Source organism: Aythya fuligula, chromosome 1, assembly GCF_009819795.1.
Source record: "Aythya fuligula isolate bAytFul2 chromosome 1, bAytFul2.pri, whole genome shotgun sequence".
In the NCBI taxonomy this organism is placed as follows: Eukaryota; Metazoa; Chordata; class Aves; order Anseriformes; family Anatidae; genus Aythya; species Aythya fuligula.
Genome location: NC_045559.1, coordinates 48770084 through 48796467, shown reverse-complemented (window position 1 = coordinate 48796467; position 26384 = coordinate 48770084). Strand labels below are relative to the sequence as shown.

Genomic DNA, 26384 nt, shown 5'->3' with positions numbered 1-26384 from the left:
TACAGCTTTCAGAAGTTGTTAAACTGAATGTGAGTATAGTCTAGCTAATTTCCAATTAATTCACAAAATAACATGTAAATTCACCTATGACATATAATTTAAAAAACAATGATGAATATGCTTTATGCCTGATGATGTCAGGACATGCAGATATTTCATCTTACAGTAGCTGTACTTCTAATTAATCTTTTTTTTTTTTTTTTTTTTTTTTTATTCCCCTTTCCACGTTTGTCTGCTTTATTTCCTATTTATTTCCATTAATGGAAAATGTGATCAGAACATACTGTCATCTGTTTCTCTTCAGCTTGTGATACATTAACAGAAATGTTCTTTTTACTAGATTCAGGGCTTCTTCTCCAGACATGTACAGGGCTGGAGAGGGCCAAGAAGTCTGGTAGATCTTAGTAAAAGTATCTGAAAGCAAACCTCACGGTAAGCATATCACTTTGCTGTAAGTCAGATCTAGCTTTCAAGAATTGTGAGTTACAATACCACTATTTTCTCCCTTCAGTCATTAGTGATATCCCTTCTGCCCTTCCTCTCTTGTGAAAAATACCTTCTTAATAACTCCTCCTAATCTGTGTTTTTTTGTTTGTTTGTTTATTTTTGTCCTACTTTTCTAAAAATATTCTAGTTGCTGAAACTTAATAGATATTACGTATGACAACTGCTTCTTTCTAGTCTTAAAACTGTACATATCTGGTACTGAGTAGAGTACATCAGTGCTTAATTGTGACTAAACTTCAACTCTATGAGTACTTATTCAGAAGCAAGTACCATTTCCATAAAAGCCAAGAGATTTGAGTGATTTAAGAATATGAAATCTGGGTTCTAGGACCATATAGCCCCAGATAAAGTGTTTGTGGAACTTTTCAAATTGCCACGTAAATGGAGTTGTAATTTTGTTCACTGCTCTCTTTTAATTTAAATATTTCTCTCAAAACAAAATGCAGGCCAGTTCATTTTAATTGGATATTTTTACTGCAGCAGAAGGTAAAGAAATATCCATTAAGGAAAAAGATTATGCCATGGGCCACATAACATAAGCCACAAATTATAAATAGATGGTACGGTGTTTGTTGTGAGTTATTGCAAATGTGTGATGTTTTCCACATCTCTATATAGTAATTGCATATAGGCCTGTGAGCCTATATGCAGATAATAAGCAAAAAATATTATATTGGCTCAAACCTCCAGTAATAATTAGTTAAATGTTTTTGTGAAGTTCTGCAGCACTTTGAAAATATTGCTTAAGGCTGACTCATATCATATGAGTTCCACTAAAAACAATTCAGCTCCAGATTCTGAAGGCTGTAGGTGCTTATTATTTCTTCATCTGAAAGCTTGCTTTCTTCCAAATTGAAATTTTATTTATTCAGCCTCTACAGTGCACTTACATGTTAAATGGAAATTTTTAGAGCACATACTATAAGCATTACAAAATTTGTAGTGATCCAAATCCTTTTTTCCCTTTCTCCTAAAAAGGAAATAACAGCTTTGGAAATTTACAAAAATGGTAGTAGTGGTACAACCTATTAGCAGACCACAACAGATATTTTAGTTGAATATGGATATTTGTTTTTGTGGTTCTGAGGAATTACTGTTTTACTTCAGACTTGACAGTGTCTATATTTGAGTACTCTCCATTGCTTCTCAGACTGTTTTTGGTACTAATCTGCACTTAATTCGACTCAAATCGTCAATGACAAAATTCCTTTTGGTTAATTCAAAACTTGACCTGACTTGTATGTTAAGAGAGACTAAGGTTATGTTAGTCTCTGTGTTAGTAGAGACTAAGGTTGGTAACTGTTTTATAAACATATAGAAAATCATGTATCCGTGGAACAAGAACCAACTCAGATAATACTAAAATATAGAGTATGAGAAGATAGAAGATATCTAGGAATTTTGGTGAATTTCTGGGAAAGTTGTGGTTACAGTTAAAAGTTACAAAGTATTAAACAGCACAGATAACTTATAGGGAAAGAAAGATCTAGACATGGCAAACTTGGTTAGCTCACTGACTAGCATTCAAATATAACAATGCTCTACCTTCATAGACCTCCATTAAAAGTCATTAGCTTCTTACATCTTCTTTTAATTTAGACATTAGCAATGTCTTTCTTCATTCAGATCACTACTGTTTAAGGCCAGGAGGGTTGTTGCATCGCAATTTGTAATATATCACAAAACGTTAAACTTTATCCTGTCTTTGCTGTATTAAAACCAATTAAAAAATAAAAATGAAAATAAAAATAAAATCATCTTTGGCTCTGGTAACTCTTTTTCCTAACAGATGAAAGAAGTTGTAAGGCTTGCCACCATTAAAGAATACCCTCTACCACATGGTCATTTCTTAATCTTCCATTAGATCATCAAGAAAATAAACTAAAACAAACAAACAAAAACAGATTAAGCTCTTGATCTTCTGCCTTCCATTTTAGCTATCCTCTCCATGAAGTGTTTTGTTTTTTTTTTTCCTTTTGCTACAGCTATATGTGTCACTATTTTACACAAAGATGAAAACACCTTTAATTCCTCATTATTCTTTGTTATACAGCCAACATTTGCACAACATAAGTGGTTTTTTGTGACATAACAGTTTTAGTAGTTCATTTCTGAGCCTTTTTTTCCATTATGATTTCCCTACTGGAAACTGAAAATTTCCTTACTGAAAAATAAGAGTTCCTTACTGGAATTGGTTTCACAAGCTGGCACGTTATGATGGGATACTCAGCACTGTCCCATCTGTGGGCAGAGAGTTGCTTTCTGAGGTAAAGTTGGACAATGAGACTGCCAGTTACATAAGTAAGTTTTGTTTATCAGAGATTTCACAGTTTTCATCCTTGTGTCTGGTAGCATGTACTTTCAGGTATCACTCAGCCTCATTCGCAGGCTGGTAGAAAAGAGGACCTGCTCAACTTGTGCAGACCCAAGACATCCCCAGTTTAAATATCAGTGTTACTCTGTTTCTCCTTCACGCATAAACATCAAGCAACTTTAGCTTTATGAACTTAACAGAGTTGACATGTTATCCAGGAACAGAAGCTCCCAGCTCATAAGGCATACAGGGTGGTCCCGGGAATCTATCTACTTATGTTTGTGCATGTAGCTGCAGCACTCAGCACTTGCTGGCACATCCTTTTCTACAAGACCTCAGTGGGAGTGGGAACTGCTTCCTCCTGCAAAGCTGGCTAACTGTATCATGCTTCTCCATGACACACTGTCTACAACTAAGTTCCAACAGGGATTTGACAGAGACAGTCGAATCTGGTGAATAAAAAATAAATAAAAAATGCAGGGCTGGTGTTGCAGTCAGGAATTTGGCTACTTGGACCATTGGACTTGCTTTGAGAAACCTTGTCTATTGGGATTAGATGGGGTCCATCTGTATGAGGAGAGAAAGTACATCTTTAGTTACAGACTTGCCAATCTGGTGAAGAAAGCTTTAAACTAAAGCTACCAGGGTAGGAGAATGTTGATGCTGACATTAACTATTGTTGCCCATAAATGCAGCACAAAGAAATGCCAACCAGTAAGTCAGTTTCATTAGGAGCCCAACTCAAATGCCTCTATGCACACTCACATAGCATAGGAAATAAGCAGGGTAAACTGTAATTTTTATTCCAGTCTCAGGGCTATGATGTCACATTCCTCAGTGGGATGTGGTGGGATGGCTCACATGACTGGAGTGCTTAAATGGATGGCTACAGGCTATTCGGGAGAGATAGGAAGGGAAAAAGAGGAGATGGGGGTATTCCTCTACATAAGGGGAGGTCTGGAGTGTATGGAGCTTATTTATGGTGATGAAAGGGTTTAATGTCTCTGCATAATGTCCATAAGAAAGGCCAAAAAGGAAGATATTAAGGTAGAAGCATGTTATAGACCCAACCGAGCTGAAGAAGCAGGCAGAATATTCTGTAAGCATCTAGAAGTGTAAATCACTAGCACTCATTCTCATGGGAGAATTCAACTTCCCAGGTGTCTGCTGGAAATAGAGGAGAAGGAGCAAACTAGATTCCTGGAATTTGTGGAGGATTACTTCCTGACACAGGTGATGAGGGAACTGACTAGGGAAGGTGCTCCACTGGACCTCGTGCTTATTAACAGAGAAGGTCTCAAGGCTGATGTAATGTTTGGAGACTGTTTCAAGCACAGTGACCATGAGATGATAGAGTTCTCAGTCCTTGGGGAAGCATGGATGGCAGTCAGCAGAACTGCTGCTATGAATTTTCATAGGGTTGATTTTATCCTAATTAAGGATAAATTAACAGGTCCCTTGGAAGAGAGCTTTAAAGAGTGAAAGAGTCCAGGAAGGCTTAATATTTATTCCTCAGGAAATAAATCCTGAAGGCACAAGAGCAGGCTGGCAGGCTGTCCCTATGTGCTGAAAGATGATCTCGTAGGGTAGAAGACTAGCCTAGCTAAATAGAGAACTTATTTTGGAACTTGGAAAAAAATAAATAATAATAATAATAAAAAAAAGACCTTTGGAAGAATGGAAGAAGGGGCCATTATCTGAAGAGGACTCCAAAGGTGTTGTGAGGTTATGCAGGGAAGAAGTTAGAAGTTCCAGAGCCCAGATAGAGCTTAACTTTGCAAAAATGTTTTTATAAGCGCACAAACAAGAAATGGAAGATTGAGGAGAATCCCCATTCTTAACTGGTTGAAGGGGGAAAACATAATGATGAGATGAGGAAAAGGCTGAGGTACTTACTGCATTTTTTGCCTCTGTTTTTATTAGTAAGACTAATTCTACTCAAGGTACCCATATCATTAAGCTAGAAGACAGAGACAGGGAGCAAAATGAAGCACTTTCAATCCAAGATGAAATGGTTAGCAACCTATTATACCACTCAAATACCCACAAACCTATAGGATCAAATGATATCCACCATAGGGTACTGAAGGAGTGACTTTCCAAGGTTCCAGTTGACCGGGTGTTGGTGAATGTGACACCCACCTGCAAGAAGGTCAAGAAGGAGGATCCAGGGAATTAAAGGCCTGTCAGTCTGACCTCAGTAAAAGGGAAGGTCACAGATGGCATCATGAGTGCCAACACACACCATGTACAGGAGAACGCAGTCAGCATGTGTTTATGAAAAGATGGTCCTGCCTGACTAGCTTGATCTCTTTCTATGACAAGATGACCCCCTTAGTGGACAAGGGAAGGGCTGGGGATGTTTATTACTTGGACAGTAGCAAAGCATTTGATACTATTTCCAATAGTCTTCTGCTGGAACAACTGGCTGCTCATGGCTTGGATGGATGTACAGTTTGCTTGGTGAAGAACTGTCTGGTTGGCCATGCTCAAAGAGTCACAGTGAATGGAGTTAAATTTATTTGGCAGCCAGTCACAATTCTCATTCCTCATGGCTCAGTTCTTGAGTCAGTTTTGTTTTACATTTTTATCTTTGATCTGGATAAGGGGATTGAGTGCACCCTCAGTAAGTTTTCAGATCACACTAAGTTTAGTGGAAGTGTTGATCTGCTTGAGGGCAGGATGGCTTTTCAGAGGTATCTGAGTATCTGGATAGGCTGGATTTATGCCCTGAGTCCAATCCCATGACTTTCAACAAGGCTAAGTGCTGAGTGCTGCACTTGGGTCATAACAACCCCATGCAGCAAAATAGGCTTGGAGAAGAGTATCTGGAAGGTTGCCTGGCAGGAAAGAACCTTGGGCTGCTGGTTAACAGCCAGCTGAGCATAAGCCAACAGTGTGCCTAGGCGGCCAAGAAGGCTAATGGCATCCTGGCTTTTATCAGAAATAGTGTGGCCAGCAGGACGAGGGAAGTGATCCTCCCTCTGTGCTTCTGTACTGGTGAAACAACACCCTGAATACTGTGTTCAATTATAAGCCCCTCACTACAAAAAGTATTCTGAGTTGCTTGAGAGTGTGCAGAGAAGAGCAACAAGACTGATTAAGGGACTAGAAAACAAGACTTATGAGAAGCAGCTGACAGAACTGGGGCTGTTTAGTATAGAGGAGATTGAGAGGAGATCTCACTTAACACTCTCTATAACTACCTGAAAGAAGGTTGCACTGAGGTGGGTGTTGGTCTCTTCTCAGATAACAAGTGACAGGATGCAAGGCAATGACCTCAAGCTGCACCAGGGAATATTTAGATCAGATATTAGGAAGAATTTCTGCATGGGAAGAGTGGTTAGGCATTGGAATGGGCAGCCCAGGGAGGTGTTGGAGTCGCCATCCATGGAGATATTTAAGAGACGTGTCTCTGGCTTTTAGGGACATGGTTTAGTGATAGACTTGTAGTGTTAGGCAGGTTTTTAGGCTTGATCTTAAAGGTTTTCTCCAACTTAAATGATTCTGTGATCCTAAGATTACTTATTTATTTGTACCTATTATAACATTAGTTGTTACTTTATTCATTAATTCATTCATTTTTACATTATTTTTACTGGGACTGATGGCAGATTAGCAAACTTGTAGCTATGGTATTTACCTATCTATAATCCTCAAATACTGCACTGATGTTCTGTTAGTCCCAGGCTGATGAAAATGGGCTTTGAATGAGCCAAAGATCTCTTACATAGCTTCATAAAACATTTAGGTACAAATTACTGTCACATCCCAATTTAAAAATGTTTATCACTAACAAATATTATTTATTTATTTATTTCCCCTTAAGAGTTCATTCTCATATGATGAAAGTACTTCAGCCTAATGAAAGTATGTCAGTCTACTCTTCTCCAAATGCAGAGGAACAATTTATACTGACTTTATTTGCATATTTAATTACTATGAATATTTTTGTGTCTGTCTAGCTGTGGCTTTATAAAATTAGTAGAATTTTTCTTGTCATAAACATCAGCGTCTTCTAACTATCTTTAGCCTTGCTATCCATGGATCTTGCACTGATATCTTCAATGCAACTCAGATTTATTTCTGTCTTATTGCTGGTATGAGCAAAAACACTATTGTATGTGTACAACATGTGTTTCCAGCTCAGAAAGCCAGACATATCCTGGGCTTTATTAAAAGGGGTGTATCTGACAGGTTGAGTGAGGTGACTCTGCTCCTTTCTCATAAGACCCCCACCTGGAGAGCTGCATTCATCTCTGTGGCCCCCAGCAAAAGAAGGACATGGACCTGTTAGAGGAGGGCCAGAGGAGGGCCATGAGGATGATGAATCAGCTGGAGAACCTTTCCTTTGAAGGAAGACTGAGGGAGTTGTGCTTGCTTAACCTAGAGAAGTCTATGGGGAGATCCTTTCAGTAGCCTTTCAGTACCTAAAAGGGGCCTACAGGAAAGATGGGGAAGGATGCTATTGTACTGACAGGTCAAGGGGCAATGGCTTTAAACTATGAGTGTAGATTTAGATCAGATATAAACAAGACATTCATCACTATGAGAGTGGTGAGGCATTGGAACAGGTTGCCCAGAGAAATTGTGGATGCCCTCTCCCTGGAAGTGTTGAAGACCAGGCTGGAGGGGGTGTTGGGACTCCTGACCTAGTGGAAGGTGTCCCTGCCCATATCAGTGTCATTGAAACTAGGTGATCCTTAAAGGTACCTTCTAACCCAAAATATTCTATGATTTTATTATTCTCAATATACTTTATAGTTCCTAATTTTTCATGTCTCATACTTTTTTATATTCTTTCGCTTCCAATTGCATTTCACTTTTCTACTGAAACAAATATGCTTATGGCTAAAATTGGCCTTTTTTGGTTGCAAAATCATGGGAGTATTTAAGGACAATCTCTTAAATTCTTTTTAAGTATAGGTATTCCTATTTTTCTTCTAATTTTTTCCTTCCATACAAATTTGTTAATCCTTTTCCTCTTCAGGGACGTTTAGCTCTTCTGAAGTACTGGCTAGAAACATGCTTTTGACCATATTAAATGGTCAACTTTGGCAACCACCAGATTCCAATCCAGTGATTAACTTGTCTTTATTCATCATAAGGAAGTTCAAAATGGATTTACCTCATGTTGTATGCAATACTTTGTGTCTTAGAAATTGTACAGTGTTGAGAAGCTCTACTAATGCTTTATTATGACAACAGTTCAGAAAATAAAATTTCCTATTAGAAAAGATATTTATTTTAAAAGTTTCTTCATCTTGTACCTCATCAAGATTACCTCCATCTGTCTGTAAGATGTGGACTTTCTCTTTTATAAATTGTCTCACATGCTGTATCTCACACTTTAGCTTCTGAGAGACAGCTGATGTAGGTGTCTACATGTATGCTAAGATTGCAAGCATTCTTTATAGTCAATGAGAATCTAGAAAATAGAGTTATGAAGCCTAGGGAGTGACTTAGCTCTCCTTAACACAAACACCATGACAGGATTTAGTTACATAAATTCTAGTATTATTTGAGATACTCTAAGATATCAAGGTCATCTGTATAAGTTATGAGAAATGGCTTAAAGATCTGTTCTATTTTCAAATGGCAACTGATGACAAATCATAGTAATTCATATTACATAATAAAAAAAATACCTGTGTTCAGGCAATTGCCAATTATCAAGGTGCTTCATTTAGCTGGTGATATGAAGACATCTACTGCTGTCAGATATGTCCAAGACTGTCCAGCATATCCACATCTCCACATCACTGACAGTTATGACTTAAGATCATGAATTTTTTTGTTATTTGGAAACAGTGGCAGGAAATCGGGTATGTCTAAGTAATCTAAAATTACTTTAAAAATGTTTGGGGACCTGATACTTCACTTGGAGCTCCAGTCCAGGAGACAGCCAATCTCTTAAAATGAGGTAATATGCCCACTTTGTGGAAATTGTCTGAATGATATTCTCTCCAACAGTTTTCATTGCCAATTTATATTAGCTGAGTGTTCAGAACAATATCTGCATTCAAATATGATAGAAATAGTGTCAGGCAAAATGAGATGTACAAGGTACAAACCTGGAAACAGTAAGGATCTGTTCTGTTGTCCCAAAGGTATCTTTTTTTTTTTAAAAAAAAAAAAAAAAAAAAAAAAGTATAGTTTTTAAAAGGGGTGGAAGGGGTCAAAGGTAAAACAAAAATTTAGAAGACAATCTAATATTTCTATTAAGTCATTACTTGATTCCTCAGTGAGCTGTTTTCTTTTATTTTATTAAAGTCTTTTAAATGGATTTCTTATATAGTTGTATAAGTTAGAAAAGAAAGAAACAGTTTACAGCTTTTGAGATTTGCATCATAGGTTTTCACGGGCTTATTGTGAATTTATAGAAGACTGCTTAAGGTCTAATTTGCTCTTCATCCAACTCAGGAAGGGACAAGCTATACCAACATTTCCTTCATCCCATGTTGACGGAGGAAAATATATCACTTTCTAGGTATAGGTTTCTTCCTCACCTCCCATAGATCTTAGAGCTCTCTCTACTCAGTCTGACATATTTTTCTTTACCTCTTCATGTATTTCAAATTTCAGGAAACACTTCACAATCATTTTGGTATAATTATGCATCTGTATATTTCTATACATGTATGCCTGTTTGCTAAATGGTAAACAGATTTGGCCTCACAAATGGACATAATAGAAATCTCTTTGACTTCCTGGTGGATTCTTTCATGATTTCTTGCATATATAAATATATATTATGGAAAAAATTGAATTACATTTTCAAACACACTTCATGTTTTCAGAATAGCGGTATGTATTTAACCTAGAGGGAGTTTCTTTTTTCTCTCTTCAAAAGCTGGATTGCAATTTCTCTTGCATTTCTTCTCATAATTATGGAAAGTAAAATATTACATTCAAATATTGTAACTCCTCCAAGCTTTCAGTCAGATCAGAACTCCATGTTATTAGCTGTTGGTCAAAGACAAACAAAGACAGATGTAAACTTTGTCGTGAAGGGCTGAAGAAGGCATTACAAATGACTGAGAAAAAAATAATGATAAAGGAAAGCCTTCACAGAGCAAGTAGGTAACAAATTTGTCAATTGGCCAATGTAAAATATGAATAGAACCCCATTTAATATTATTGACTATGAGCATGACACATTTCCCATTTACTCTCTACTTACAATAGTAAATCAGATAGTTCCTCTGGCATTGACAAATAATTTATTACAGTAAATTTATTAATTTATTTAATTTTATAATTTATCTAGCCTGAATTGAACAACTCATAGCCATGGTCTGAGACTTACTACTCTCAGCATGTTAAAAGGAAGCCATATAGTTTTGTGGAGTGAGATAGCCTTAGAACAGAGACCAGGCTAAGCTATAGTAGCTAGTAGTTTCCAGAGCTGGGAAATGGAATGATTTCACTTAATAGTAAAGACACATCTTTAAACTCTGAGCTATAATCTGGTCTTTAAATATAAAAATTAACATTTGGATCCTAAAGTCTGTTGACATTAGCCAAGCCACAATTTGACTTTTATCAAATTATTATTTCATTATTTTCATCATTTGCTCAAAATGTCTATGTGTTTTCACACGTGTGTGTGCATATGTCACTCTTGCTTTACACTGAAATTCTGAAGACACGTGGATTATTTGAAAAAAAAAAAAAAAAAAAAAAAAGGAATAAATTCTACAGAAATAAGATCTGATTCCAAGTCTCAAGTCTTAACAGAGTAATGATTTTTAAATGGAAAAGCTGGTTTCACAGAGGATTGTAGACACAGACTTATAGACAGCAGTACTAATAAGACACACTATAATTTAGGTTATATTCATATCACATATATTACTTCAGTAATGGCTAGCCAGTTGTGGTATAGCAAAATCCATTGCTTCTATTCCAGTATCCTGAAAACAGAACGAGATCTTGTTACAATAATCATACATATTCATAATAGTTTTTTCTGGTAAACAAAAGTGTTCTACATGTGTTAAAGTGGTTAAATCTTTGCAATTGCTATGGAATTTTGATCACAACTGTAATGGAATAACCCTGAGAGTAGCCAGTAGCATAAAAGAGTATAAACACGGCAATATATTAGAAAGTCCCACACCATATTTAAAATAATACTTGATAAGTTCTTCCTCCATTTTTGTTTTGTTTTGTTTTTTATCCCACTGAGGTTTAGTTTGCCCTCTTTCTGTGTCTTAGTAAAGAAGTTTCTTGAAGCATGCAAGTGATGAAGAATGACTAAGACTAGTATTGAGCACAAGTGTGTGAGACTGCATCATGTCCTATATATCCACGCCCATCAGAGAAGACTTGTGTTGTCTCAAATTGTTAACTTTCCTAGGGAACTCAGAGAAGGAGCATTCTTTACAGCCAATGAGGAATAGATGGTAGGTAATGGCCTGTGACATTCTGACTCAGGACATGGTGATGTAAAAAAGGTGTTTGCTTTACCAATAACAGTAAAAGCTCCTTGAAAGCTCCCAATAATGTTTTGTCTCACATACACATCCCAAAACATTTTCAGAAAAGTATGTGCTTTTCTGAGTCTTGGAAAACAGGGTTTGGGCTACTAATTCTCTCAGGTGATGTTGAAAGCTTGAATCTCTGCCTATGTGCCTCTAAGCCAAATAAAGATTATCTTGTCTATGTCTTAACTTCCTGCTAAACTTGGAGCTAAGAATGTCCTTAGAGAAGATCTCATTGATTTCCCATATTTCAAGACTGCAAAACACGCTGTTGGGAGTGACTGGGGGCTTTCCCAGGGTCTTATATGCCAACATATATGGTTGGTCACAGATGCCAAGTGTCTAGGCCCTCAGCACACCAGCTGGCTCTGATAACGCTGACAATCCCAATTCACATTCTCTGGCCATGTTGTCTCTATCTATTGACCCAGCAGCTGTATTTAAACTCAATCTCAAAACCCAGCTGTGGACATGCTTTAGATGGTTATCTACCTTGCCAGTCATCATATTGACTTGACATTTGAGTGTAATCATGGATATGCCTCCTATTTGCAGATCTGTCTCTGGACAGTTGTCCTGCCCTCTTTACAGTCACTGAAACACTTTTCTTGATCAGGTACAATGGGACTGCGTACCTTGCTGATGAGGATGTTGTCCTGCCTTGTGCGACCACTGGCTCCCAGCTTACCTTCCCCTGCACAGCTGCCATCTCTTGTTGCTCTTCAACAGTTATCTCAGGTAAAGCACAAAGAGCTGAGTTGAAAAAGCTTCTGGATGAATTGGTAGAAGATGTCTAGGTAGGTGGAGGCCCTGGAGGGAACTGGCCAAAACAATTAGACTCTTGTGGTATACTCACTGCCCTGGTACCACATAGGTTTGTGTACTACTGCACATGCTCTCATACCAGACCAAAAGTTTTCTCTAGCTGAAAGGCGAGAAAGTATGGGAGGTTGTGGTGGTTTTACCATGCTGGGCAGCTAAACACCACAACCGCTTTCTCACTCCCCCTCTTTAGATGAGGAGGGGGAGAAGTGAAGCAAAGAACAACTCACAGGTTGAGATAAGGATAATTTAATTAAAGGAAACAATAATAATAATTAAAGAAAGGTTATTATGAACTAAACAATTTAACTAAAGGAGAATAAAAAGGGAAAGGGGAAAAAGGAGGGGGAAAGGGAAAATAAAAAAAAAAAAAAAAAAAAAAGGAGGAAAACAAACAAATAAAACAAATGAAGGGTATGTGGAAGTGCAGAGGAAAGAAATTACTCTCTACTTCCCACAAATGAGCAACGATTGACCACGTCTTTGAAGCAGGGCCTCAATGCATGTAGCCAGTGTTCGGGAGGAGAACCAACGTTTTCACAATGAGCGCCCACCCCTCCCCTCTTCTTCCTGTTTCCCCCTTTTATTGCTGAGTGTGACATCACATGGTATGGAATATCCCTTTGGTTGGTTTAGGTCAGCTACCCTGGTGATGTTTCTCTTCTCACTTTTTGCCCAGCCCCTAATAGGGTTAGAGAGAGGCCCAATGCTGTGCCAGCACTGCTCAGCAGCAGACACAACACTGGTGTGCTAACACTGCTGTTCCAACTACAAGTGCAGAGGACAGCACTGTATGGGCTGCTGCCGGGAAAGTTAACATCCCAGCCAGACCCAGTACAGAGGTTTCTTCATTTTTTTTTTTTCCTCTGTAGGGCAGGGCTTTGGTAAGGTGGCATGTGTCTTCTCCTTTTTCTGTTCTTTCTCTCAGCTCTGTAGAGTAGCCAAAGTCATTGAGCAGTTCCCTGTTTTTTTATAGTGTTCGCACATTCCCACTGCCCAAAATGTAGGGAATGCAACAATCCTATGAGTCAGAAATCTGCCAGTGAAATTAAAAGGAAATATTACCATTTCACAGTAATTAGTCCTGTGGCTGCTGTGAGGAGCCTACCTACTTAAGTTTTTCTAAAACATAATCCAATTATCTGTATTTGTTGTACAGAAATTCATACAACCTTTTGTATCTCTCTCTACCTAATGCATGCAGTGGTTCCAACAATATATTAAAATGACATGACTTCAAGAGCTTGGTGCTGGAAACATGTAATGCAGGGTAGAAGAAAAACAAAGCAAACAAACAATAAAACAACAACATCAAAAACACATTAGTTTTTGTTGTTTTTTTATATATATATATAATTTTGGTGATGGCAATATGAAATATTAAATTGCCTGAGGTTTATGATCTCTCAATCACTCTTGATTAGTCAACACTTCAGTGATGCTGTTTTGTCTCAAGAGTTCATTGTAACATATCCACTTTCTCCTTCCACATTAAAATGATGTGTATGAACAAACCTCTAAAAGATTATTCTCAGAAGTGGATAAGCCTTATGAAGAAATTCAGTTGTCTAGTTTTTCTAACAAAGCCAAACTTTTTTTTTTTTTTTTCTGGCATTTTAGAATTTGGTTTATTCTTTGAAATCTTTTGATTACTGCAAAGATCCAATACCTTTAAATCAAAAGATGAAAGGATTCATCAGCAGAATACTGTACAATTAGTTTAATTGGCTCTGAGTTTTCCCATTGAGAGGGTCAACAGGTTATTCCTAACATGTATTTAGCTCTTTCAAAAAGTTGGTGTGTGAAGAGTCACTAGCCTAATTCATCTTAATTAAAGTCTTCAGCTGGAAACAATAATACAATAATGAAGTTTGCAAAAAATATTAGTCAAATCATTAAAGCTTTTTCATTAAAATATAATTACATTAAATTATAATAATCAACATTTTATAATTATTGACTTAAAATATAGTTATTTAATTTATTATAATTATCATAATTATAATATAATATTATATTATGTTATTATTTATATTATATAATATTGTATATATATGTATTACTATAATATATTATTATAAATATAAGGAGAATCTCCATCTGGAGATTCACTGGATGCAGGGGGGGGACATGACTAATAAACAAAAGCCTAAGGAAAAGGCTGAGGTTCTTAATGCTTTCTTTACATCAGTCTTTAATACTCAGACTAGTTATTTATCCTCAGGATCCTCAGCCTCCCAACCTGTAAGACTGAGGTGGGGAGTAGAAGAAACCCCCACAGTTCAGGTGGAAACAGTTAAAGATCTGCTGCTCCACCTGGACTGTCACAAGTCCATGGGGCCGGATGGGATCTGCCTGAGGGTGTAAGGGACTTGGTGGATGTGATTGCTAGGCTGCTTTCCATCATCTATCAGCAGTCATTGTCATCCAGAGAGATCCCGGATGACTGGAGACTTGCTAATGTGACACCCATTTATAAGAAGGGTTGTAAGGAGGACCTGAGGAACTACAGACCTGTCAGGCTGACCTCGGTGCCAGGTAAGGTGATGGAACAGGTCATCTTGAATGCAATCACACAGCATATGTTGGATGACTGGGGGATCAGGCCCAGTCAGCATGGGTTCATGAAAGGCAAGTCCTGCCTGACCAACTTCATCTCCTTCTGTGACTGGGTAACCCATCTGGTGGATGAGAGAAAGGTTGTTGATGTAATCTGCCTAGAATTCAACAAGGCCTTTTACATGGTGTCCCACAGTATTCTCCTGGAGAAGCTGGCAGCCCATGGCTTGGACAGGTACACTCTTTGCTGGGTTAAAAACAGGCTGTGTGGCCAGGACCAGAGAGTGGTGAATGGAGCAAAATCCAGGTGGTGACTGGTCACCAGTGGTCTCCAGAGGTCAGTGTTGGGGCCCATCCTCTTTAATATCTTTATTGATGATTTGAATGAGGGAATTGAGTGCACCTTCAGTAAATTTGCAAATGACACCAACTGGGGGGAGGAGGGGCAGTGTTGATCTGCCGAGAGGGTAGGAAGGCCCTGCAGAAGGACCTGGACAGTTTAGATTGATGGGCAGAGGCCAATGGGATGAGGTTCAACATGGCTAAGTGCCGGGTCTTGTACTTTGGCCACAACAACCCCACGCAACATTACAGGCTTAGAGCAGAGTGGCTGGAAAGCTGTGCAGAAGAAAAGGATCTGGGGGTGTTGGCTGACACTCGCCTGAACATGAGCTGGCAGTGTGCCCAGGTGGTGAAGAAGGCCAATGGCATCCTGGTTAGTATCAGGAATAGTGCAGCAGGACCAGGGAGGTGATTGTCCCCCTGTACTCAGCTCTGGTGAGGCTGTGCCTTGAGTGCTGTGTTCAGTTTTGGGCCCCTCACTACAAGAAGGACATCAAGGCCTTGGAGCATATCCAGAGAAGGGCTACAAAGCTGGTGAAGGGTCTGGAACACAAGTCTTATGAGAAGCCACTGAGAGAATGGTGTTTTTTTAGTCTGGAGAAGAGGAGGCTCAGGGGAGACCTTATTGCTCTCTACACGTACCTGAAAGGAAGTTGTGGGGAGCTGGTGGTCAGCCTCTTCTTGCAGATAACTATTGATAGGAGAAGAGAAAATGGTCTCAAGTTGAACCAGGGGAGGTTCAGGTTGGAAATTAGGAGAAATTTCCTCTCAAAAAGACTAGTTAAGCATGGGAATGGGTTGCTTAGGGAGACGGTGGAGTCACTGTTCCTGGGAGTGTTGAAAGAAAGGTTGGATGTGGTGCTTAGGGGCACAGTTTAGTGGGTGACTTTGGTGGTAGGGGAGGAGTTGGACCAGATGATCTTGGAGGTCATTTCCATTCTTAATGATTCTATGATTATATTTATTTGAGTATTGTAACTGAAAATGAATAATAGGTTCAAGTATGGTACACCTTATATGATACACTTTAATACTATTGAATCGATAACAAAAAAAGAGCGTGGAAAAATACTGAACATTTTCTTGCTTCAATGTTGAATATGAAAATATAAAGTTTTCTGAATTGTAGCCATTTATGCAGAGAAAGCCATATATCTTCTCTTGTCCATTTTGCCAAATGCTAGAAGCAACAAAACACACTAATTCCAAAATATATTTGTGGATATAAGGACAACATCTTATCATGTATCAGAAATTACAATTTGCAAGTCCTTTCATCCAAGATTGGGCCAAATACACTACTTGGGACAAACCTTTGTGTCAGATTATTCTGAAGTGTTCTGGAGGTCATTTAGGTAGTTTTTTGTTTGTTTGATATTTTAAAAGCAGCTAAGGCCGTGCATGGCTTCCTTCCTTCCTTCCTTCCTTCCTTCCTTCCTTCCTTCCTGTTCTTTCTTCTCCTTTTTTCCTATAAACGTGAATTCCCATCTGTAGCTTTCTGGTCTTCTAACTGAAAACATTGGAAATGTTTTCATGTCAGTAAATATTTGTAGACTCAAGGCCCACATTGCTTGCTATTTCCCAAAAACTTCTTCACTGTGTTGCTTGCTGTTGTCCTACATGTGGATACAGAAACATGGCATCATTGCTTTTCTTTATACTGTAGATATTCTGATTTTGTGATTAGTTCCCTTTATTTCTTAATCTTATTTTTCAATATTCTGTTATAATCCAAAATAGTATGTCTATATATATATATGTAAAAAATATGATTAAAACAATAGCAGTTTACATAGTTTTGTCCAATTCCATTCTTTGTTCCAGAGATTTAAATAAGTTCCAGTTTAAGGAGGCAGTAACAGAGCATTAACGTTCTTTTTTTATGCTGGTTTAAGACACCCACGTAGAGGCAATCCGCAGAATTTTAAGTGCCACAATGTATACACCAAGTAAGGGAAATTCCTGACAAAACAGCTTTGAAGGAAATCATACCACATCTTCCAAGTATCTGAAAAAGGAAAGTGTGGTGTTTAACAGGCAGGGTCATCAGCCTTCTGTAGTGCCTGTGTCCAGACTGATCATCAGGCTCTTAGGGTACGTTAACAGTGCTTAACAACCAGAGCAGGAAGCTGGGCAGGAGACTAAAGGCTCCTTATGTCACCTTAAATGTATCCATTGGTGAGTCTGGCTGTTAGAGTGTTTGTGTTGAGTTTAATTCAAACACTTAAGCAGTTTCCATGCCTTTTCAGGGAGCGCACAGAAACTTTATTCTAATTCAACTGGAACTGCTGGAGCATTAGGATCTGCTGCCTCTGCACAACAAGGGTGATATTTTATTTTAAAATTTATCAACTACTTTTAGTTTTTCTATTACGTTTTGACAATGATATACTTAGTATTCGATATACAGTCCGTGTTTTTCCTTTCACAATGTTTCCTGAAGTTGTCACAAGTACATTCCCCAATTATTTTTCTCATTATTGAATAAATTACTTCTAAGTAAAACAATACCAACTACAACACGTTGGTGTTTAAAATTTGTGAAGAAAAAAAAAAATAAGCAAACAACAACAAAACACCAACACTTTGAAATAGTTTGATGATGATGGTGGAAAGTAAGATTCCTTTTTAAAAAAATACACAGGGATGTAAGCCAAGCCCTGCAGCAAAACTGATTTCAGAGCAATGCATACTTTAAGAGAGGATGAGAAAAAATACATCCACAAGCAAAACAAAAAGAATATTTGACTGTGGACTTGCAGAAAAGTTATTGCTTCCACAGCTAAACACTCTGATTTGCATGCTCTCCCCCTGCTCCCCAACAACAAATGTACCAAAGAAAACATCAGCAAAACAAAACAAGCAAACAAATAAAACCATCACCAAGAACAGCAAAACTCAGCAGTGAATTTTCATAAATCCTCAAGAATCTCTTTCCTCCTGGTTTCCACAATTCATGAACACCAACTTTGTTACTGTGCCTCAGTGACGCTAGGTGGCACTTCAGAGTAGTGCTAGGGTCAGAAAGACTTTTGTAATCTTTTCTGGGTATTATGCGTATGAAATTAAAGATGAATAAAAGTAATGCTAGACTCAAACAGAAATTTATTAAATAGGCTTTTTGGTTATTTTTCATATAAGACTAAGAAATAACCAATGCTATATTTATTAAAAAAAAAAAAAAAAAAAAAAAAAAAAAAGGATTTTAACAGATTTATTCACTGTTTTAGGTCAAAAAATCTATTGCCAGATACTGTATTTAGAGGATTTGAGAAGCAAACCAGGGAGGGAACTGAAGAAAAACTATAGGCCTGGAAATCAGAGCAATGTGGTCTGTGAAGTATTTGATTTGATACTAAGGATTTAAAAGTTAATCCTTTCCTGGAAATTAAATTAGATTTAATGTCATCAGTAATCAAGTATGTGGTCACTGTCCATAACCAGGTGGATGTTAGAAGAGACAAATCAGCTTTCTTGTGTCCTATAAACCAAGCATTTATGAAGGGTTTAATTTGGATGTTTTCTTGTTAAGTTTTGAAAAATAAAATTCTTTACTATTATTTGGTTTTGCTAACATAAAAATGTATATATATCTTTGGAAAATCTTAAACTTTTGGGATATCATTAATTATAATGATAATAATAAAAAAGGGGGGAGGGTGACAAAGGGAAGGTTTCTTCAAAAGCAAAATAAGAACTTCAAACATTATTATCAAGATAAAGTAAGGCATTAAAAAGGTTGCTTCTTTAAGAATGTCTTTGTTTACATCTTAGTTAGTCAATTCAGTGAGAAATTAGAAAGAGATTTTTTTTTTTTTTCAGTTAAAAACCTCCTGCAAGGATTTTAATGAACATTCTAATAAGATTAATGAATGAGGGAAAAAATTATTCATTTAAATACCATAAAACAGTAGAAAATAATGTCCATAATTGAAAAGTCCTTTGAATGGGAGGAGTTGAAATTGAAACTATTTTGCAGGTTTGTTCCTAAGTGCTGTAACAAATTATAGGCATCATTAATTAAAGATGACAAAAATGCATTGTTGTCTAATTTGATTACTCTGTCTTCTTCATTGTAAAAATACAGTTATGACAAAATATGTCTTAAAAAGCAAAAACAGGCAAGGTGCTGTTTTGTGTGTGTGTGTGTGTATTTTTTTATTATTTTGTATTCAGTGGAAGCAATAAAAAGTTGTACTTTTTTAAAAGTTGCTGTATTTTTTAATGCTGTTAAATCCTTACATCATTCTTGTAGCTGACCATCTGTCACGACACCTTCTCATATCTCTTGTTTTCACCAGCTTGAATTTTCAGATTATTAGGATATGTTTTTTGGATAGGCTTCCTAGAAGAATCTATCTAAAATCTGAGAGGTGGTCATCTGTTTTGCCTGTAGTGATCCTTCTGTGGTCCAGGGTTGCAGGAGGGGCTAGGATACCTCAGCACATCCCCAGAAAACAAGCATTTTATTCCTTTATGAGAACATTATGAGAGTAATTCCATGGTTGATGTGGTTGATTACTATCTTCATTATTTATGAAGGGACCAGAGATGGACTGTTTAGACTAAAGTTTTTCTATTTTATATGTCATTTTTTTCTACCTGACACTTTATACCCTATTGTAAGCCTTCCCCTCCCCTCCCCTCATTTGTTCTGTATTTAAAAAAAAAAAAAAAAAAAAAAACAAGTTTTAAAAGTATTGGGCTTCCCACTTCTTTGAAGTCTTTGCAGATGTTGCATGTAGTTTGGACCCAGTATAGGATAGTTATATCTGTCAGTTAGATATCGCAGAGTTGGCTGCGTTATGTCTGGAAAATGAAGAGCGTGTTTGCATTCAGAATTGATCACCTACAATGATCTTGCTGGAGTCTCATGCTACAGGAATTACTTATTGTCTTTTATTATGGAGGACTGGGAATAACAAAAATCCTATTATATTTCCAGTCCTTTATTGATGGCAGAGAATGAACTATACAAGGAATACCTAGTGCTTAAGAACAGAAGGCAAGTTTGGTGAGTTGGTATTGTATAGCTATTACACAGGCAGAGGAGGACCAATTTCAGATATTTTCCTTTGGACTTAAAGTCGCTTCTAGTTTGAAAGAAAACCTCTGTAGAGGTTTTTAAAACTATGGAGAGAAAAAGGGTAAGTTGTATATACGTTCACATGAAGCTTTATGTAATAGGTTATTTGTATTATTTTTAAATACATTTCTTCTTGTAAGTTGTATCTGTTAATTTGAATCATGTGCATATTAACTGTGAAATTCAAGCTAAAAAAGGCCTATATCCTTTATTGAAATGCCAATGTTTAGCTGTCTACATAAAGTCTCTTTTCAGTAACATCTAAGAACCAAACATACAACTAAGAACCAAAGAGTAAAACCAACCCCCCTCCCCCCCACCCAAAAAAAAAAAATCTGCTGATTTTCTGGAGGGTTTTCCCTCCAGTTTTATAGATAACACTCAGAAAATGTGAAACCCAGAAGAAAATCAGATGCAAATGTTGGAACTCATTAGTTTCCTCTTTAAAACAAAGGTGCTAACATGCTGACACATAGTTTCAGAGAATAAAAAAATAAAATAAAAAAAAAAAGAGAGAGAGAAGAAAAGAGCTTTCACATAACCTGTTCTTACTATAGCTATCACTACATCAAAGAGGTTTATTTTTCTGGACTTAATCATAATTAAAGTTATGATACATTATGTCATGCTGTCAAAACAAAAAAAAAAATAAAGACAAACACTTTGGAGTTTGCCTGTATTACATTATTCTTTAATATAAATGACATATATGTTTTACAAATTAGAGAGATTGACTTTGGAGAATTAAGAGGCTGCAGAAGATTCTTTTAAGGTGATATTTTGATTGAGTATATGTTTAGCTTTGTAGATTGACAGTAGAAATGTGCAGCCTACCTTTGATGTGTTTGCTACCCATTACAATGTTTTGAAGAATCTCAATTTGCACAGCTTCAAATCATTCTCAGAAGATACTTCTACAAATGGTGTCCCAGCAAAGTCCAGATAGGCCTTGCAATTTTTATTTTATTTTTATTCTTATTATTTTTGCTATTCTTCTGTTTTTGCTCATAATTTAAATTCCACAAATTCATCAGATAGGGAGCCTGCATATCTCTGCTCAACAGTTAAAAACAGTGTTGAAGAACCCAAATCAGTAAACAATGATGACAAATGTACAATGTAGAACAAGTTAACAGGGAATTGTTACTATTTTTGTTTTAGATATATACATGGATTTATACCAATGGACAAACCCTAATACCTTTGTCTGCAAAGCAACCTCACTGAAGTCAGTGAAACTACTCTTGTGACTAAGTTAAGAGAGATTATCCCTAAGGAAATGTAGTAATTGAGCTCCAGACATAGGTTATAGGTTTTGTACCGCAGACCACTTATTTTGTTCACTAGGATTATGTTAGACTAATCCTGAATAGCAATGCTCTAAAAGAATGTCAAACTTAAAAAAACTATGTGTACAATTTGAATTTATTTTTATTTTTTTCCAAAATAATGACATTAGCAACAATTTTATTTGCCTTTGCTAAATAGATACATTCAGAATTAGCTTAGTATTATAGTGATATTTTAAAACCTCCAGGGCTTGAAATAAATTTAAAGGAGGTAACTCTCACCTTCTCAAGTCTCAAAATGACTTGAGAGTCCTTTTTTCCTCTATTTGTCTTGTGTGGCTATAAAAATATGCTCAATCACTATCTTTTTTTTTTCTTTTTTATATATCATAACTTGACAAATATTTACTCCGAATCTCATATACAGTGGAATCTGAAGAACTGTAGCATTCAGCAAACCAAAAATTACCACAGAAAGCATGCTGGAAAAGAAGGCTGAAATAAGTCAGTTTAAAGCACAGTCAGTAATTCTTTTTTGATGGCATGTTTTATCTTGTAGATCTGCAATGATTAATTTATTTTACATCAATGGATCATCTCCACTTTGAAGTAAACTTTCTGGTATTTGGCAATAATTGTTAGCAACAATTTTTTGAACAGGCCTATTACCTAAATAGGTACTTTAGCTGAAATACAACTGAACCCCATCTTTAGAAATCTATTTGTAATTTCCAATCTGTATTGCAGAGCGTTCATGGATACACCGGAAAGCAGAGGGCTGGATTTCCCAGTATTGCACAGGGTTGCTGAAGAGACTCACACCGGAATACGTTGCCTTTTTGGTGTTGTATCCAAGAGGGCAAAAGTCGTTGATACCAACGGAAGCAATTTTGTTGTTATGAAGATAGACCACCTGAAAAGTATTGAAATGCAGAAGTGAGAAATAAAGCTTCTGTGGCAAATAACATAAATCATTTAATGTCAAATACTTGGTTAGCATTGTGCAATACTATACAGACTGACAAAACACCCACTTTTCCAAACAAACATTTGATTCTTCTTACTTTTTGAAATACCTAGATTATACCAAATTAGAAATAATTTCTAGAGAAAAAACAGAAATCCTGCAAGGGAGTCCAGTAGTAATACTATCATTTGATTACACTGTAACTGAAAGGGAAGTCAAATGTTATATTATTAATATAGTGCTGTGGTTCAGAAGCATGTGCTGTATATAAAAAATGTATTTGGTGTTGATTGGTTTCTCTCCAACTTTCTCTCATGACTCCAAAATTAATTGCTAATAATAATTAAAAGAGCGGATGGTTAATTTGCTCCATAGAAACTATTTCTGATGAGTTTTCCCAAGGTAAACTCAGGCAGCAATTTCCATTTGGGAGTCTTCATTCTTGCGGAGTTTTCTTTACTGTAAAACCTCAGTTTAAGTGAAGACAGATTTCAGCTGGTTCTTGCAGATCAGTTACACAGAGCTTAAGAATATTACTGGTTTGAAATATATATTTCTTATCTTTGCCTTCCCAAAGGCATGGTTTTGTAGGGTACCAAAGGGATGGTTCTTGGGAAAAAATAAAAAATGACACTGAGTCAAATCAAACAAAACAAACAAACAAAAACAATGGAAGAAATGTTCTCAGTAAGCAGGTTTTCTGAGCAAAGAAGAAATAAGAATACACGAATAATTCCGTATTTGTTTTTTACCCTTAGAGATACAAATTAATGCCTACAGGTCTACACACCTCCATAGCTACACCCACACAAAAACCAGAATGAGTACCCCCGTATTTTGCAATTTTTCTATAACAATTCAATGGTTTACAAAACTTGAATCAAGTTACCTCTTGCACAAATACTTTTCTGTTCAAAACTGAATAACCATATATACATATCACACAGAGTCTTCCAAATATTGCTCTCTGAGGCAGTATAATAAACCATACCTGTATATATTTGTGTTCACCCAGCCCACTAGGTACTCTGACAAGTTCATTGTTATTCAGATGAAGCTCTCTCAGATGAGGTACGTTGTTAAGAGAGCCGTTTTCAACTGAAGAAATACTGTTGAAGCTGAGACCCAATCTGCAGAAAATAAATAAAAATACAAATAAAAAATGATGTCAAACTTGCCCACTTTATCATATTTCTTCGAGTGTTTACATCTATATACTACTGCAGTAGGAATGACCAGGCTAATTATGCATGAAGTTTAGACTCACCAAAAGAACTAGTTTAGAAAAGTACATTTAAATGTCTGACATCTGATAAGATCTATCATAATTATCACTAGTTCATTCAACCTTTGTCCATGGTACTGCATACTTTCATAACTTATATTACTGATGCCATTGTATGGCATCTTTCTGTGGCATCAGTAATATACATAGTAATGTATAACCCCATAACCATTGGCCTTTCTTTAAAAGCTGAATAAAAGTTTCTTGCAGGACTTTAGGAGCACTGGCTTTAACTTTCTTGTCAAAATACATAACCCATGGTGACCAGAACTGTTAATTTTAAATCTTCACCACATCCCAAAATACGCATGAGTTAAGAGCCATGTGGCAAACTGGAAACTGGAGCTGAGTCATATGTGATGATCTGCTCATCAGGACACAGAAGTGGGACATTACACATTTTCCTCATGTTCCAAACCAGACCTTTAAACACTGAATCATCCCTCCCAATTTATACTTCATGTTCTTGGTTTATTAACACAATTTATGTCCAGTTTGGAAAACCTAGTTCTATCTGCACGTCTCTGTGTTAACACAATTTAAATTTGCAATCATCAGACTGTGTATTTATTGATTTGTGTTTTTTTTTTCAAGACACTCATAAGTTACAATGTTCTGTGTTGCAGTAAGGAATTCAGTGGTAATTCTGCAGTTGTTGTCAGTAAGCGTGCTGTCCTTTGAGAAAATTACCTCTGTAAAAGCTAGATATACATCATCTAGTTTGGGTTATTTATTTATTATTTTTATTTAGGCAATCCTTTTATAATTTTGAGAAAAAAGTATGTGGCCTACTAATAGCTGAAACAATTAAATAATTTAATATAGGTGATCAGAATCCCTATGATAAAATAATTTGCTATGGACGAATTTAAAGAAAGTCTGATTCACAGCAATCTACCGTAATTCTTTGTAGCTTGTGCCTGTTTCAGAAGGCAGAATCTGGATCTAGTACAAAATCACAGAACTAAAAATTCTTTCTTGATATTTATAGCAGAGATGTTTCTAGAAATAGGAATGTACAAGAACAGAAACACATTTCAGAAATTTTCTTTTAGGGATAAACAGTCAAAGAAAGATCTTGCTAGCTAATGTTATGCATAAACAGTAATAATTTTAAATATTTAAATATTTTAAATATTTAAATATTTTTTATTATTTAAATATTGAAAAGTTATCATATTATTAAAAGACAAAGGAAAGCTTAATGAGATCTCCCATTCACATCAATGAGGATTTCATTTACTCGGAGATCAATTCACAGCACCCTTTATTTTTACTAGATTTTGGTAGGGAAAATTTTTTATTAATCTAATTTTAAAGTTATTAGAACAAAATTCCTGTAGAGAAGAGTAGCTTAAGTTTTAATAAAACTTGGGAGATTTGTTTCTACAGAGCAGTTTGCAATTTGGCCTGGAGATCCACAGAATTACAAAGGCTTTCGGGAGCAGATATAAAGAGTAAAAAAAAGAAAAACAAACAAACAAAAACAGAAAAAAAAAAAAAAAAAAAACAAAGACAAAATTTAGGCAGAAGACTATAAGTTCTTAGTGAACACGTATCTGAATTCTCACTTTATATGCAGGTCTATAAGCAGATGTCTCATAACTAGGGAGAACAGCATGAGAAAAGCAGGACTGACTCTCATATTTGTCTGTTGAAGAAAAAGTAACCCATTTAGAGATATTAAATATGGAAAAGATCCAGCTCTGGATTAGCTCATGCAGGGAAAAGCTTTTGAGGAAGAGTAAAACTGGAGGAGTCTATACTAAATATAGACTCCTATTATTATAAATAAATAAATAAATCTAACTCATAAGCAGTGAAATTACGTGTAATTTCATCTCATCTAAATGTGAATGAACTATCAGTCACTTGGGGCTTTGTTTACAAATGAAATAAGACAAGATTCCTATGTAAAGCACAGGTTGACTAAGAGTAAATAATTAATAGGAAATAATATGATCTTCATTCCTCCTCTCCCCCTACCATTTTTTACCCACATGGTAAAAATGGGAGGACATTGGAAAGTGACTCTTGCTTACTACATTGACAAATTTTATTTCCTTTAATGAATTGTTAACATAGTGTTTCAGCTCATTTAATTACAGCATTCCACATCAACAAAGCCACATCTAAAAATGGAAGAAATTCTCAGATCTTTTTCATATTCTTTTTTCTCCAACAGTCAACTTTTTGTTATATGCACTTTAAGAAACTGCATTATTCAAAGCTTGAAATGTATGCAGCTAGATCTTTTCAGTAGATTTAATAGGATCTAGATTTTAATAACAATATTTGTATAATGTGTGTACTCCCCTGTGGAGCTCCTTCCTCAATGAAACCAGGAAAGTCTTTGTTCAGTCTACATTCTTGAGATATATATATATATATATACATATATATATATATGTATATATTCCACTCCAGCATTATATGAAAACTTTTGAAAGACATAAGAGTATTTTTACAAGGAAAACAAACAAACAAAAGGAGAATTATTGGCGGTCTGTTAGAATGCAAGAATTCAAGAGAAAATAAATGGTAGATCTACACCAAGTTCATGCATGGAATAGTTTATGATTTAAAACACACACACGCATGAAAAATAAAATAAAATAAAAATGTTTCTCATAGGCTGACTGTATTTTAGGGCAACTATTAGACTCTTGAGCACTGTTGATACAATCCAGGAGAGTGGTCTCACGCATGTTTCTGAAGTCTTAAACA

General features: G+C 36.2%; 1 protein-coding gene across 1 annotated transcript in view; it reads right to left on the bottom strand.

Annotated features, from left to right (window-relative positions):
• Positions 1–20785: 20785 nt before the first annotated feature.
• Positions 20786–26384, bottom strand: part of DCN (decorin) — a 37470-nt gene continuing 31871 nt past the window's right edge. Inside the window, exons 7-8 of the mRNA XM_032184024.1 lie at positions 23364–23502; positions 20786–22318 (exon numbers count right to left, since the gene is read on the bottom strand). Coding sequence (XP_032039915.1) covers positions 22124–22318; positions 23364–23502 — 334 coding nt within the window. The 3' untranslated portion in view covers positions 20786–22123. The remainder of the gene's footprint in view (positions 22319–23363; positions 23503–26384) is intronic.